General features: G+C 47.2%; 1 protein-coding gene across 7 annotated transcripts in view; it reads left to right on the top strand.

Annotated features, from left to right (window-relative positions):
- Positions 1 to 15,938, top strand: part of ankhd1 (ankyrin repeat and KH domain containing 1) — a 28,611-nt gene that overhangs the window by 11,310 nt on the left and 1,363 nt on the right. The window contains exons 3-36 of one of the 7 annotated variants that reach the window (XM_083981283.1): positions 695 to 818; positions 1,049 to 1,196; positions 1,395 to 1,542; positions 1,633 to 1,866; positions 1,968 to 2,062; positions 2,285 to 2,440; positions 3,053 to 3,134; positions 3,272 to 3,463; positions 3,590 to 3,699; positions 3,891 to 3,978; positions 4,419 to 4,546; positions 4,652 to 4,795; positions 4,912 to 5,014; positions 5,139 to 5,401; positions 5,525 to 5,806; positions 5,895 to 6,318; positions 6,449 to 6,588; positions 6,702 to 6,813; positions 6,943 to 7,088; positions 7,179 to 7,321; positions 8,108 to 8,321; positions 8,498 to 8,673; positions 8,860 to 9,022; positions 9,118 to 9,213; positions 9,300 to 9,416; positions 9,519 to 9,687; positions 9,837 to 10,036; positions 10,149 to 10,501; positions 10,696 to 10,848; positions 11,145 to 11,294; positions 12,683 to 14,252; positions 14,444 to 14,633; positions 14,854 to 14,979; positions 15,163 to 15,414. In XM_083981283.1, the coding sequence (XP_083837409.1) occupies positions 695 to 818; positions 1,049 to 1,196; positions 1,395 to 1,542; positions 1,633 to 1,866; positions 1,968 to 2,062; positions 2,285 to 2,440; positions 3,053 to 3,134; positions 3,272 to 3,463; positions 3,590 to 3,699; positions 3,891 to 3,978; positions 4,419 to 4,546; positions 4,652 to 4,795; positions 4,912 to 5,014; positions 5,139 to 5,401; positions 5,525 to 5,806; positions 5,895 to 6,318; positions 6,449 to 6,588; positions 6,702 to 6,813; positions 6,943 to 7,088; positions 7,179 to 7,321; positions 8,108 to 8,321; positions 8,498 to 8,673; positions 8,860 to 9,022; positions 9,118 to 9,213; positions 9,300 to 9,416; positions 9,519 to 9,687; positions 9,837 to 10,036; positions 10,149 to 10,501; positions 10,696 to 10,848; positions 11,145 to 11,294; positions 12,683 to 14,252; positions 14,444 to 14,633; positions 14,854 to 14,979; positions 15,163 to 15,414 (7,191 nt within the window). Of the gene's footprint in view, positions 1 to 661; positions 819 to 1,033; positions 1,197 to 1,394; positions 1,543 to 1,632; positions 1,867 to 1,967; positions 2,063 to 2,278; positions 2,441 to 3,052; positions 3,135 to 3,271; positions 3,464 to 3,589; positions 3,700 to 3,890; positions 3,979 to 4,418; positions 4,547 to 4,651; positions 4,796 to 4,911; positions 5,015 to 5,138; positions 5,402 to 5,524; positions 5,807 to 5,894; positions 6,319 to 6,448; positions 6,589 to 6,701; positions 6,814 to 6,942; positions 7,089 to 7,178; positions 7,322 to 8,107; positions 8,322 to 8,497; positions 8,674 to 8,859; positions 9,023 to 9,117; positions 9,214 to 9,299; positions 9,417 to 9,518; positions 9,688 to 9,836; positions 10,037 to 10,148; positions 10,502 to 10,695; positions 10,849 to 11,144; positions 11,295 to 12,682; positions 14,253 to 14,443; positions 14,634 to 14,853; positions 14,980 to 15,162; positions 15,415 to 15,938 lie in introns of all 7 variants that reach the window. The other 6 variants (XM_083981282.1, XM_083981281.1, XM_083981280.1 and 3 more) reach the window with 6 other exon arrangements.

Genomic DNA, 15,938 nt, shown 5'->3' with positions numbered 1-15,938 from the left:
TCAGCAAACTTTCACTGTAGGTCTTTAGCAGAAGAAGTTGTTTTTTTTTCTCACTGCTGCTTGCTCCTCACTGTTGTTCTTCTCTTTGGTGTTTTCTTCCAAACACATACACAAACATTTTTTTTCTCATATGGCATTTTGTTTTCTTCCCAGTTGTGCTTTTTATTCCTTGCTGAACACTGTTTCTGTCACATTCACTGGCTCTTACCCATCTATAATTCACACAGGATGAGAACTTTTTTATCCTCTACCATTAACAGCCGCCTCACCCTCTGTCTACTACTATATAGAACTAACATTACCTCCCTCATTGTATTCATTCTAGTTTTGGTTACAGGTCTGCCCAGAGCAGCCCAGTTGATATTGCTGTGTACCTTGCCATTTGATCCAGTCACTGGCAAAATATTATGAATCATAGATGGTGTATTGAAAGTAATGCCAAAAAAAATATTAAGCCATATTAACAAATGCTTGTGTGTGTTTTCTATGTCTGTGTGTGACTTTTTTCTTTTTTTTTTCTTTTTTCCTCTTTGTGTATGCTACTACTAACCCTGGACTGGATTGGCTGGACTGGACTTGCTTCTTCATCTGGTCTGGTGTGGTTGTGCTCCCCTGTGGTTTGCCTTGCCCTATGCGCATCTGCCCTTTTGATGTTCGGCAGGCATCGGTAAACTGTCCACTGCCGATGGTAAAGCTTTTGCAGACCCAGAGGTGCTACGGCGACTGACGTCATCTGTGAGCTGTGCCCTGGATGAGGCTGCAGCAGCCCTGACACGTATGAGAGCTGAAAACACACTCAACGCCGGCCAAGCCGACAAGTATGTATCTCGCCCATACTGACTCTGGCAAATGAGAGTTTATCTTGTGTGTGTATATAGTGTGATAGATTGATAGAGTTGCATTTAATAGAAAGAGTTGCATATACCATATGTCTGTACGCTTGTGTGTGTGTGTATGTTTGCTCCTTCAAAGTGATTGCGTAATTGTGAGGCGCATGTGTGCTCACCTGTCACAGTGGCAGTAATTGTAGCAGTCTGGTTATTTTCAGCCGTAGTTTAGCAGAGGCGTGCTCAGATGGGGATGTCAACGCTGTGCGCAAATTGTTGGATGAGGGACGGAGCGTCAACGAACACACAGAGGAAGGGGAGAGCCTGCTGTGCCTCGCCTGCTCAGCTGGCTACTATGAACTTGCACAGGTATGTGAAAGGAGGGTTTGGCTGGGATTAGATTTTTAGCGTGACTGTGATTCCATGTGTATTATTTGTACTGTGACGCAACTCGTCTGCAAAGCAAAAATGGAATCACGATGTCGTCACTGGCCGATTGTTGTGGGGAAATTGGCCATTGGTGACGAGCCTCCATGGATGTTTCTTAATTTCATCTTTGATGTTTAGGTTTTGTTGGCCATGCATGCAAATGTGGAGGACAGGGGCATCAAGGGGGATATAACGCCGCTCATGGCTGCCGCCAGCGGAGGTTATGTGGACATTGTCAAGCTACTCCTGGTCCACGGGGCAGATGTTAATGCGCAGTCCTCCACAGGTGAAACCCTTTTCATTTCTCTATAATTAGGAGTATTTCATTTACTCTCCAATGTTTTGCATTCGGATTGATGTCTCTGATCTCTTCCAGGCAACACAGCTCTGACGTACGCATGTGCTGGCGGCTTCGTGGATGTGGTGAAGGTGCTGTTGAAAGAGGGTGCTAACATTGAGGACCACAACGAGAATGGACACACACCTCTCATGGAGGCAGCCAGTGCTGGCCATGTGGAGGTGGCCAGGGTACTCTTGGAGTATGGCGCCGGCATCAACACACACTCCAATGAGTTCAAAGAGAGCGCGCTCACACTCGCCTGCTACAAAGGTGCGAATGCAAATATCATATCCTCTTGATTGCCTTGATTAGTCCCTCTGCCTTTTACATGCTCTTACTAATACTCTATTATGTTTGTTTCTCTGCTGCAGGTCACTTGGATATGGTGCGCTTTCTGTTGGAGGCTGGAGCAGATCAGGAACACAAAACAGATGAGATGCACACAGCACTAATGGAGGCTTGCATGGTGAGCATCTGACCCAAACCTAATGATAACCAGTATTCACTTTTTTTTTGAAATTGCCCCGATTGCATTTGCTTGTATGTTTGTTTCAGACAAATAACACGTTCGTTTATGGTGTCCTCAGCCTCATTTAGTGCAATTGTATTTAAACGTGGATGACAGCTGATCTAATGTGATGTATTCAGGTGCTTATCTCTACATTCTTTGTGTGTCTCGCTGTCCCAGGACGGCCATGTCGAGGTAGCACGGCTGCTGTTGGACAGCGGTGCTCAGGTCAACATGCCAGCTGATTCCTTCGAGTCGCCCCTCACCCTCGCAGCCTGTGGAGGACACGTGGAGCTTGCAGCCTTGCTAATAGAGAGAGGAGCCAACTTGGAAGAGGTGTGTAAAGAAATAGACACCAGACCATGAAAACAGGAGGGGATGAGACTCCCTGTCGTCTATCCAAAGCTGTATCTATAAATGACACAGCTGAACTTTTTTACAGTTGTACTGCCCTGCTACTATTGTGTTGAGTACTATACTGGCCAAGGTATCTACATTAGAGTGTAGACAGGAGTTTGAGTTTTTCTTAAAAAGAAAAAAGGAATTAGGAATTTCGTTTGTTTTTGACATTTAAATGACATTTCTGAAAGAAACTGCATGTGTAATCTTTAAAAAAAAACAAGACAGAGCAATAGTGAAAGGAAAAAAGGATTCTGCAAAATTCATTGCTGTTATTTAAAGGTTAATATAGACAAATACACTTAGCTGGTAGTGAGTACACAAAATGCCAAATGAAATGACATAGCTTCAGGTTTTAGCGGGTCATTCTTCATCCACTTCACATTTTATATAAAGATATATTGTCTTGGATGCTAGTATGAAACGACTAGCCAGGTGAAAGTACACACACAAAAGATGAGGCAGAGTTCAGTGCCATCGGGTAATCTTGCAGTGAGTCATACTCACCCATATGCTTTCCTATCTGCTGACGCTTCTGTTTGTGCCCAGGTTAATGATGAGGGCTACACCCCCCTAATGGAGGCAGCTAGAGAAGGCCATGAAGAGATGGTAGCACTGCTGCTGGCTCAAGGTAAATAAGCTTTGCTCTTACATCTGGAAACTTAATTAAGTGTCAATTCAGTGAATAGTTTGTGCTCAGATTGGTTTTTCCTGTGATCAGCCCCTCTCCAAGACCAGCCACCTGACTGTTTTTGCTCTCCTGTCCAGGTGCTAACATCAATGCCCAGACAGAAGAGACCCAGGAGACGGCTTTGACTCTAGCATGCTGTGGAGGTTTCTTGGAAGTGGCCGACTTCCTCATCAAGGCGGGGGCTGACATCGAGTTGGGCTGCTCTACTCCCCTCATGGAGGCTGCACAGGAGGGCCATCTGGAGTTGGTCAAATACCTACTGGCCGCAGGTGAGCAAGGAAACGGAGGCCGGGGGGATCTAAAAGCTGGAATAAAGAGTGTGTTTAGCTCAACTGAAACTGTTGTATTTGTGCCTCTGTCATTACAATCCTGAGCTTTTTGATTTTGTCGTTCAGGAGCAAACGTTCATGCCACCACAGCAACAGGTGACACAGCATTGACATATGCTTGTGAGAATGGACACACTGATGTTGCAGATGTGCTGCTGCAGGCTGGAGCCAACTTGGTATGACATCATCTTTGTCACTGACTTATTTCTCTTTTTATTTTACCTAGTTTTAGATGACATCTTTATTGTGCAAATGTGAATTGTGAAACAGCTGTTTTCTGGCACAATTTTTTTCTTGATGAATTTATCTCAATTCTTGCTAGTCCCACTTAACCGTATACTAACACAGCTTCACCTTTTTCCTCAAGGAACACGAGTCTGAGGGGGGGCGGACGCCCTTGATGAAGGCAGCAAGGGCCGGACATCTCTGCACAGTGCAGTTCCTTATCAGCAAAGGTGTGTTAATTGGTTTTGACCTAAATCCTCACAGGTTTACTTGAGTTCCTTTTTTATGCCTTAAAGAAGGTCTTGCAGTATGCTTCATCAGATTTGTTTGGTTGACTTTGTACTTTCATTGTTAAGTTTTGTTTTGGTAAACTTGACATCTATCTTTTATTGTGAGATAAAATATGTGAAGCAGGTCTTCAATTCTGGGAAATGTTGGCTAACTTGTTAGACGTACAAAGGACATGATGATATATGATATTTAGAAATCAACAATTTCACTAGAAAACTACAGAAAATATTTAAGGAATAAGGAAAATACATAATCACTCACCGGTCACTCATCATAATTAATCTAAGTCATAGACCAACGGTGTTTGCTCTGTTAAAAGAATGAGTCTCTCTTATACAAGGTGAGTTAATGTGTTTACTCTTCTCCATCTCCTGTCCAGGTGCTAACGTCAACAGAGCTACTGCCAACAATGATCACACAGTTGTGTCTCTGGCCTGTGCTGGAGGACATCTGGCCGTGGTGGAGTTGCTGCTGGCGCACGGGGCGGATCCTACACACAGACTCAAAGTAATGCACACACACTGAATATACATCAACCAAGATAGAATATTTATGCTTTTCCATTTGTGTGTAACAGCACATTGAAATTCCTTTTGTTTTTCTCTTTAATAGGATGGTTCGACCATGTTGATAGAAGCTGCTAAGGGTGGCCACACTAATGTGGTGTCCTACTTGTTGGACTACCCCAACAACATCCTTTCTGTCCCTGCCCCTGACCTCTCCCAGCTCACTCCCCCCTCGCAAGATGCCTCTCAGGTAAACACAGCAGAGAATCAGAGTTTGTATTGATGTTCCTTTGAGTGTGTGGTTTTTTTTGGGACAGAAAAGTTATTTCTGATTGCTTTATCATAACATGTCCTCTGTCATAACAGGTCCCTCGTGTCCCAATCCAAGCTCTCGCCATGGTAGTGCCCCCTCAGGAGCCTGACCGTGCCCCATCAAACATCACCACACCCCCACCCATCTCCAGCAAAGGTGAATAATACTACCTGAAGAAATGAAGTCAAGCTATTCATCTGTTGTCCCCCTATTTTTGTTGCACTCTATTGATAACCGTGCCTAATCATCAACTTCTTTGATCGCTTTTGTTCAAATCCAGGCTCGTCCAAACAGAGACAGGCAGCCCTTCAGCCCGGTGTCCCCACCTCAGTCGGTCGGGGGCCTGAAGCAGAGCCTCTGCCGCCCTTCCACTTGTGCCAACCTCTAGAGTGCATTGTGGAGGAGACGGAGGGCAAACTGAACGAGCTGGGTCAGAGAATCAGTGCTATCGAGAAGGCCCAGCTTCAGTCACTAGAGCTCATTCAGGGGGAGCCGCTCACCAAAGACAAGATTGAGGAGCTGAAGAAGAGCCGGGAGGAGCAGGTATAAGCCATCATCCACTTAAGCTCTGCTCTTGTTTTTAATCTTCCTTTTAAGTATTTTAAGAGAATTGGATGGATATTATTTCTGTTTACAAGCAATATTCATACTAAATATATTATTTAGGTGCAGAAGAAGAAGAAAATCTTGAAGGAGTTGCAGAAGGTGGAGCGCCAGCTGCAACTGAAAACACAGCAACAGTTCACCAAAGAGTACATGGAGGCGAAGGGCTTAAAGGAGGAACAGGAGACCGGACTGAGCCAGGGCCCGGGGCCTGGAAGTACGGCGTCCGCTCCGGGGCTGCTCTCCGCCACACCGGGTGCCCAGGTACACGCCAGCTCCGACACAGATGAGGAGGCCAACAAAGACGGGGAGCAGGAGGAGCAGCTCGGAGAAGAAGGGGAAGAGGTGAAACATTCATCCTTTTGTAAATGTATTGATTCTCATTGTGTTTGTTCTGACTCCGTTAATTCTTGAGGTGTTTGTATGTTTTCAGGAGGAGGAAGACGATGACGAAGAGGAGGGTTCGGAGGAAGAGGCAGACGGCGAAGAGGAAGATTACCCTAAGCTTCCTCAGGTGGGTACAATCCTCTACAGGGATGGGCCACAGCCGCCACAGCAGCCTCCTCTGCCCCCTTCGCCGCAGACTCAACCTCAGCCTCCCCCGCCGCCTCCTCAGGCCGCCTTCGTCCCCATCCAGCCCCTGCCCGACTACATCTCACCAGACTACCCGGGGAGTACCAGCCCAGAGCTGCAGAGGGTACTGGTGGGACAGCAGATGCTGGGCCAGCAGCAGCAGGGCCAGGGTCAGCAGTTGGCTGGGTTAGGCCCAGGAATGATACCTCAACAGGCCCCAGACGGGCTCATGGTAGCTACACCTGCACAGACGCTCACAGACACGCTGGATGACATCATGGCAGGCAAGTGTTTTTTTTTGTTTTTTTTCTTCCTCACTGCTGTCTATTTGAGGTTGTTGTTCAATCTTATTGGGTATAAGTGTTTGCCAAATCCTTAACCTGTACATGCACAACTGTTTTGTTCCTATTGCAGCTGTGAGCAACCGCGTACCCATGCTGAACACTACAACCTCACCCACACCCTTGTCCCAGCCACCCACACAGACGCCCGCAAACATCGCCTCGCCCCCTTCAGTCCTGCCCCTGTATCCCTCTGTTGATATAGATGCACATGTAAGACACGTTGCAATTTTGACATGGCAAAGATTTTGAAATTGACAATCCACCTGTGTACATAACATGCACCGAGTCGTCCAATCCACTGAGAGATGTTGCTTCCCCCACAGACGGAGAGTAACCATGACACAGCGCTGACGCTGGCATGTGCAGGAGGACATGAGGAGCTCGTGTCTGTCCTTATTGCACGGGGAGCCAACATTGAACACCGGGACAAAAAAGGTATTAAAAAGCAATGATAAAATATCATAGCATCATGAACAACAGGACGGTGAAACAGAATTTATCTACTGTATAGTAGGCACATTTTATATTTTAGATCCATTATAATATTCCCTCTGCTTTCCACAGGGTTTACCCCTCTGATCCTGGCTGCCACTGCTGGCCACGTAGGAGTCGTGGAGGTGCTCCTGGACAAAGGGGGTGATATCGAGGCTCAGTCAGAGAGAACCAAAGACACACCTCTCTCCCTTGCTTGTTCTGGGGGACGCCAGGAGGTAAACGCATTGTCTTAGTTTATTTTCACAATGGTAACTCTCCTGTTAATTTTCTCGGCTTGAACTGTGTTGCTTAACTGTGTTGTACAGGTTGTTGAGTTGCTGCTGCTTCGGGGAGCCAATAAGGAACACCGCAACGTTTCAGACTACACGCCTCTTAGCCTCGCTGCTTCTGGGGGTTACGTCAACATCATCAAGATACTCCTCAATGCTGGAGCTGAGATTAACTCCAGGTGAGTGACTCAGATCTCAGAGGTCAGTTAGACGCCTTGGAATGAGTGAAATAGCTCCACCCGTATGAGGCTCATTAACGACATAGTGCATGTTGTCTCATTCCTTAATAGTAAATGAGGGGTGGACTTTGAATGTCTTCTTTAGACACTTACAAATACAAATACAAATAAGTAATTGCATAGTGATGACCTGTTATAAAAAAGGATAAAGCAATAACTCTAATGGCGCTTTTCCACTAGCGCGGTACGGCACGGCCCGCTTTTTTTGCTTTTCCACTAGCCCTAGTACCTGGTACCAGGTACCTGCCTTGAGCGTCGTCACTGGAAGAGTGCGAGCGCTACTTCCGACATGAGAATCAAACCCGGAGCAAAAACAGAGCAGTAACGGCAACCACTGATCTGTATCGAGACTGTTGTTATTCCTTCACCCGAGTTAAATGATGCTCTGTGTAAAGTAATCGAGGTGCAGACGAGTGAGTTTGGAGCTGACGAGAGGATCGAAAAAAGAGAGACGGACAACGCAGCCCCACGACGACCCCGCCCCCGCTGAGGAGGCACTAGAAGAACTCAGCTGTAGTAGAAAAGCATCTTTACTGAGCCGTGCCGTGACTTGTGTAGTGGAAAAGCGCCATAAGCTTTCATAGCAGCTACTACTTTGATCAGTACTGCTCTGTAGAAGTGAAAGTACACATTAGGCTACATTGCAGAATTTAAAAAAAAACTTTACTTAAAACATACTTACGATGATAAATATTAATGCACATTATTTCTTCACTTTCTCACCAGGACTGGCAGTAAGCTGGGAATCTCTCCTTTGATGCTGGCAGCTATGAATGGTCACGTACCAGCAGTGAAGCTGTTACTAGACATGGGCTCGGACATCAATGCCCAGATTGAGACCAACAGAAACACAGCTCTGACCCTAGCCTGCTTCCAGGGACGGGCTGAGGTTGTCAGCCTGCTGCTCGATCGCAAGGCCAACGTAGAGCATCGTGCTAAAGTGAGGACATTCCCACTTATCGGAATTTACTTTAAATGTGCTTTCTGCCTCATAATAAATGCAGTCAATATAGTATATATATATTTTCTTTTATATATATATATTATCCTTTTTTCAGTTTGTTTTGTTTTGCTCAGTTTCTTCATCTCACTAACTGATTGCTTTGCTTCATGCAGACTGGTCTTACTCCTCTGATGGAGGCAGCCTCTGGAGGTTACGCAGAGGTTGGCCGGGTGCTGCTCGACAAAGGCGCGGATGTCAATGCTCCCCCTGTTCCCTCATCACGAGACACTGCCCTCACCATTGCTGCCGACAAGGGCCACTACAAGTTTTGTGAGCTGCTTATCAACAGGTGAGTGTTCTTCACAGAGTCGCTGATTGCACAGAAATTGACTTTTTTTCATTCACGTTATATTTGACATCTTAAAAGCTGCCAAAGCAAAAACATTCTTATTTTGATGATTTTGATTGGATGCGACCTGTCTCCTAGCCTGTCAGCTGCATTCCTAAAGACAACCCCTCCTTCCTGTCTTTGCAGGGGTGCCCATATCGACGTACGAAACAAGAAAGGGAACACTCCTCTATGGCTGGCGGCAAATGGCGGTCATTTTGACGTGGTCCAGCTCTTGGTGCATGCCAGTGCTGATGTGGATGCAGCTGATAACCGCAAGATCACCCCACTGATGGCAGCTTTTCGCAAGGTGCGGCGGTGTTCGATAAAAACCCTGGTTGTGACGGTGTAATGCTACATTTTTGATGACCCTGTTGTCACTAACCATTTAACTTGACATTTCAGGGTCATGTGAAGGTGGTGCAGTATCTTGTGAAGGAAGTCAACCAATTCCCTTCAGATATCGAGTGCATGAGATATATCGCCACAATCGCTGACAAGGTAGGTATTGATTTCCTTTTGTGTCTGAAGGGTGGTTCATCTATTGGAACTGACTAACTCCAACTGTGTTCCCTTTTATGTTGCAGGAGCTGTTGAAGAAGTGCCACCAGTGCATGGAGACCATCGTCAAAGCCAAAGACCAGCAGGCGGCCGAGGCCAACAAAAACGCTAGCATCCTCCTCAAAGAACTAGACTTGGAGAAGGTAATGTCAGATATTATGGCTGTACTTTTGGAGTTCAAAGCACTCTGAATATACCGCATTGTTTTTTTTTTACACTGACTCTGTTTTTTTCCTGTGTGTCAGTCCCGAGAGGAGAGCAAGAAGCAGGCTCTGGCTGCCAAGCGTGAGAAGCGTAAGGAGAAACGCAAGAAGAAGAAGGAGGAGCAGAAGAGGAAGCAGGAGGAAGAGGAGGGGCAGAAAGTCAAGGAGGAGTTCTCTGAGATGCTGGAGCAGAAGGAGGATTCAGCTGAAGGTATATTTTTATGCATTTTTCTCAAGAGGGAGAGAGGCTGAGACTGCAGAGTCGATACTGCCTGATAACTGCTGTTCTGTCGGACTAAAAATTAAGTGATTAAGTGGTTGCTATCCTCTCCTGTTTCCACGTCCCCCCTTCCCCCGTAGAATCAGAGGTTCCCATCGAACCTCCCAGTGCAACCACCACCACCACCATTGGTATATCTGCCACCTCCACCACTTTCACTACAGCTTTTGGTAAGAAGCGAGCTAGTGTGGCCACTACCCCAAGCACCAATCGCAAGAACAAAAAGAATAAGACAAAGGACTCTTCGCCGAACGAACCCATCATATTACAGGATCCACAAGTAAGCACGACACTATCTATTTGGCCTTTGCTGAATCCTTCTTTGTATTTTATTAGTTCAGAATAAAAAAAAGGACACAGTAACATCTGTGATTTTCTTTTTTTCCTTTAAGGTTGCACTAGCACAGCACAAGGCTGACAAGAACAAGATCCATGGTGAGCCACGGGGTGGGGGTGGGGGAGTGACGGGTGGCAACAGCGATTCTGACCCCTTGGATAGCACCGACTGTGCCAGCGAGAGCAGCAGCAGCGGGGGCAAGAGTCAGGAGCTCAACTACCTCCCTGACCTCACCTCCTCCGCCTCCTCCTCCTCCTCCTCTTCCTCCTCCTCCTCCTCCTCAGCTCCCTCCTCAGGAGCAGCTCAGGCCCTCCTGCCTGGCCCAGAGAAGAGACACTGTCCTCAGCCGCAGACTGACGGCAAGGTGGACAACAAGGTCACGGTCTCCATCTCTAAACCGACGCAAAAGTGAGTCCCTGATGGAACAGAGCACATTCATCACCTGTCACTGCGTGTAGATGTAGCTGCTCATCCCGGGAGAACAAGTTCAGCTTTAAAGTGCTTCTTGTTACTTCACATTCTCACATTAACAAATAGCTTGTAACAGATTATATCTTCATTATTCTTTCAACTCAACCTGATCTTTGCATGTTTTGCCGCAGAGCTCCAGACATGAGCGACTCCACCTCCAACTCCTTGCCCTCTCCATTCAAGACCATGGCTCTTCCTGTCACCTCACCCAACAGTAAGCTCAGCCTCACAAGCCCCAAGAGAGGCCAGAAGAGAGAAGAAGGGTGGAAGGAGGTGGTCAGAAGGTCAGTTTATTTAAATATAACCTTTTACATTGCATGCTTTTCTTTGGTTCTGTTACACAAGTTTCACTCCTTGTGCACACATGTGTAAAATATAATTTTTAGTGTCTGCATGGAAGTACTTTGGTTTGTTGCATTAATTCAAGCACACACATTAATTACATGTGGAGATAAGACAGTTGCATGTATCTTTTTACAGGCTACATATCTGTAAATGTAAATTACAATCACCAGAGTTTCTATAGGCCAGTACACAAACAAACACTAAATGTACTGACCTCTGACTGCTTCTTTTAAAGGTCAAAGAAACTCTCTGTGCCGGCCTCCGTTGTGTCTCGGATCATGGGACGAGGAGGATGCAACATCACCGCCATCCAGGACGTGACAGGAGCTCACATTGACGTGGACAAACAGAAGGATAAGAACGGGGAGAGGATGATCACCATAAGGTAAGAATAATGCCCTCTGGTGGACTGTAAACACCACTGCATGTCAACTATAACATGCATTACGTGTATCAGACACACAAAGCTGTTGAATGATGTCATTTGTTCTGGGCAGACCTTCGGTGCAGCTGCCCAACACTTGTTTTGAAACGTGAGGACACTGTGTTTAATCTATGTCTTTCCTCTAAATATGATCAGATACTGTAACTCAAATGTAGTCACCATATCTGTGCCATATACACTAACTGCTGAAGACAAGAACTACAAGGAGACAATTTAACCAAATCAACTGCATGCGTACCATGACCACCATACTGCTGCAACCATTGGAAATATTTAACTGTGTGGGAAGGTGGTGTCTGCATGTTGGTCATTTTTTATGATGGCAGCAGTAAGAAAACATATTAGTTATTGCTACAACATAGCAAGTGGTTTACATTGCACCAGTACACTGAAGTTAGGTACAAAGGCTGATTACATGAGAGGCAGGATAATAGCAGAGCAGTTGGTTTAATAACTGCACGTGCTGCAGACCACTGGAGAAACTGAACACTTAGCAGCAAATTCAAGTATCAGCCACAAAGCTCTGGGGGCTCTGTAGTCTGTCACAAAACTTTATCAGACTTAATGATGTTATCACTTCTGATTTGTTACTAGGGATGGGTAGCAAAATCCAGTATTAAAGTCTGACGTATTGTTAGGCTCTGATGCTATCAGTTCTGCTCTCTGAGATATTAAGAAAATAGATCTCCTATGTATTATTGTCACATAAAAGTTATCTTCCACATTTTATCTTACCAAAACAGTTTCTTATTAAGATTGATATTTGTCTGTGGTGCATTTTTGCGACACTCAACTCAGAAGAGGGATCTCTCTCTCTGTCTTTCTCTCCTGTTTGTCTCTCTCTCTGTGCCTGCGTGTGTGTGCTTAACTATGTGCAAGAGCCACACACACACACACACACACACACTGCTATTAGTGACGGTATTTGAGAGAACTAATTGTTCAAAAGTGTGATCATCATCAGCTCATTAGAGTTGACGCATGTTGCCACTAGTGCAGTCTTTTTTGCATGTAAGGGCAGAAACATCCACCAAAGGTTCTGTCAAATACAAAGAGAAATGCAGTTTTCCGACAAGTAGTTCAGCCTGGAGCCCACATACAGGTGAATTATATGATCATGGCTGGCTGCAGACACACGGGCACGATCCACGTTGGCTCAGTCCTAACTATAGTGGCCCGGGTTCAGATCCAAGTCGCAGCCCTTTGCTGCATATCACACAACACCCCCAAAATCTGTTCTTAACTTGTTTATTTTATTCTCTTCTAAAACGTAAAAAGATCAATTAAGAGTCACCGTGTCAATAATCAATGTTGCTTTATTGTTTCAGAGGTGGGACGGAGTCTACAAGGTATGCAGTCCAGCTGATCAACGCTCTAATCCAAGACCCAGCCAAAGAGCTTGAAGATCTTATCCCGAGGAATCACATCAGAGCCCCAGGCTCCAAAATGACCTCCGCCTCCTTCCCCAGTACCACAGGGGCCACCAGCGGTTCAACCACTGGGCCCAAGTCCCTGAGCTCGTTAGTCACCTCAACAGGGGTGTCGTTCCAGCCCTCCTCATCCTCATCCTCATCTTCCGCTCAGGCCGGGGGAAAGATTGGGAAGGGGCTGTCATCAAGCGTCAGACAGCCTTTCCCCGTGTCTTTGCCCCTGGCGTACGCCCATCCTCAGCTGGCTCTGCTGGCCGCTCAGACCATGCACCAGATCAGACACCCACGTCTACCCATGGCCCAGTTTGGTGGCACCTTCTCGCCCGCCGCCAGCACATGGGGTCCCTTCCCCGTGCGTCCTGTAAGTCCGGGCAGTGCTAACAGCTCCCCCAAGCACAACGGAGGGACCAGCAGCACCGGAGGCCAGGCCAGACCCAATTCAAGTCACAGTGAGCACAGCAGCGCAGCCAGCTCAGGAGCCCCAGTCACGACCACCAACACCACCACCACCAGTGCACCTAACACGTCTACAGCTGCGGCCTCGCCTCACACCCCCAACCCCACCCCATACAACCCCCAGCCGAGCATCCCCACTCCCTCGTCTGTCAGAAAACAGCTCTTCGCCCCTGATCCCAAGCCTGTGGGCATCACCCCCGTGTCCTCTGCCGCCACTGCAACTAGTGGCGCTAATGCAGTACGCGGCACAGGTTCTCCCGCACATCACAGCTCCACTACAACTACTGCTAATGCCCCTCAGCAACCACTCGGACCTATCTCGCAGCCCCCCATCCAGCCAGCTAAAACAGAGCCCAGTGCTGTTGTGCCTCCTGGAAAAGATAAGCCCTCCCTACCTGTAGAGAGCCAACCCGTTTCTGTCGGCGAGAACATCAACTCCGTGGGTTTCGCCGCCCCTGCCATGGCTTTACCTCCCAAGCCAGAGCCTCGACAGCAGTTACCTCCCCCTCCCTCCTCTGTACCGTCAACGGAGGCTCCTCCACCCCTCCTCAACCCACAGCCCAGCTCCCACCTGCCCTCAGCACCTCCTGTCCTGTCACACAATGTTGCACACCCCAACAACACTGTGCCCCACTTCTCTGCCCCCGCGCCCAGAGTCTCCCATCGTATGCAGCCACCAGGGCCTTACTATCCCCTTCCCGAACAGCAGCAACAGCAGCAAACGCAACAGCAGCAGCAACAACAATCTGTGTTCGTGCCCTTCAACGCTCAGCAAGAAGCCCCAAAACAGACCCCAAACCAGACGTCCCAGCCGACGAGTTTGCCTCCACAAGCCCAGGCCCAAGCTCAAGCCCAGGCTGCAGGCTCCCTTCAGGTTTCTGCTAACCTGGGCATGATGAACGGTTCCCAGATGCAGCATGTGGCCGGTGCAGGAAAAGCTCAGCAAATACCTCCTAACTTCAGTCCTGCAGGCCTCTTCAACTTCAGCAGCATCTTTGATAACAACAGCCAGGTAAATCTAAGTGACACTTTTTCATTATAGACTTTAACCATCCAGCTTGTGTTGACTTATGGCTGTTCATGTTTGTGCAGTCTTTAAAACAACACGGAACAAGATTAAATGGTTGAAACGAGCAAAAAGAAAAGTTCCTCCATTTAAGGAGATTAATCACAAATTGTTAATATTATTTGTGTGCCATGCAGGTTGGAAACAATCAGGTGTGGGGTGCATGCCATCTGCCTGCTCGCTCGCCTCCAGAGCAATCGTACTCAGCCCCACCAGCCTACATGAATATGGGCCAAATGGAGAACATGATGCCCCCACCCCCTCCAGACAGCTCCAAAGCCCCTGGCTACCGCTCTGCCTCCCAGAGGATGGTCAACAGCCCCATCGGTATGACTGATTTGCATCTGTGTCAAACCCTGTAAATTTTTTATAAGAAGCAATTTAAAATAAAAGCAGCAAGAGAATATAATTAAAACTCAATATAATTAAATCATATACCTGTGAGAAATGGAGGCAAGGTAGAAGCAAATGTATATATTGATAAGGTGCGTTTTAAGGTGGTTTGTACTCTATACTGAGCTGCCCACTTCATTGTCTGCATCCACAGCTTTGACCAGCTATGCTACCAGTATCTCTGGCAGCCCAGTGTATCTGCATGGTCACACAGGAGTTGGCGCACCCTCTTTTAGCAGACAGCACTTTTCTCCTCACCCATGGAGTGCATCCACATCAGGTACTTGGTCCAAATTCTTCTTTGTTTGATTTTCCAATAACTGCTCAGTCTCAAATGATCTGTTTTCACATATAGAGACGTTTTTTAGAACAGCTTATATTCCTCTTAATTTTGTGCTGCTTTTCAGAATCATGTCATTAATCCCCCTCACTATTTCTTCCTGCCCTGTCTCCTCTCCACCAGATGAATCTCCTGTCCCACCTCCCTCTACAGTGTCATCCTCTGCCCTGTCCACCTCAGCTGTGGCCCCTCCTCCCCAGCCTAAGCCAGGCAGCTCCTCGCAGCAGGACCGGAAGGTTCCCCCACCCATCGGCACGGAGCGGCTGGCCAGGATCAGGCAGACGGGCTCAGTCAACCCACCTCTCCTCACCACCAGCTACACGGCACCTGTTGGACAGGGAGGCATTTGGTCGTTTGGGGTTGGCAGCGCTTCAGGTAAGAGCAGATTTTTGTGTGTCATGTTTCCTTGTTTCTTATTCCAGTACCACAGGTACCACAGGTACCACAGGTGCTGCACTGGCTTCCCATCAAATATCGAATAACCTTCAAACTCCTCATCCTCGCCTACAAATCCCTGCATGCACTGGCCCCTCAGTATTTAACCGACCTCCTTCATGTTCACCATCCCTCACGGAACCTGCGGTCTGCCAACCTGGGTCTCCTCACCATCCCCCACACAAGCAGACGCACCTTTGGGAGCAGGGACTTCAGTGTGGCAGCTCTCACTCTGTGGAACTGGCTCCCACTACATCTCCGCCAAGCCCAAACCCTGGAATCCTTTAAATCCCCGTTGAAGAGGCACCTGTTCTCTCAGGCCTTCGCCTGCTAAATTTGTTGTCTTGTTGTTTTCTTGTGTTGGGTGTCTTGAAAGGCGCTATATAAATCAAAATTATTATTATTTAAAACTGTGTGTACCAAGGTTATTATAGTTAAAATTTTCATTAGTTTTTATTTTTATT

The sequence above is a fragment of the Trachurus trachurus genome, assembly GCF_905171665.1.
Source record: "Trachurus trachurus genome assembly, chromosome: 10".
NCBI lineage: Eukaryota > Metazoa > Chordata > Actinopteri > Carangiformes > Carangidae > Trachurus > Trachurus trachurus.
The sequence above is the reverse complement of the archived record's forward strand: the minus strand, read 5'-3'. Positions and strand labels throughout refer to the sequence as shown.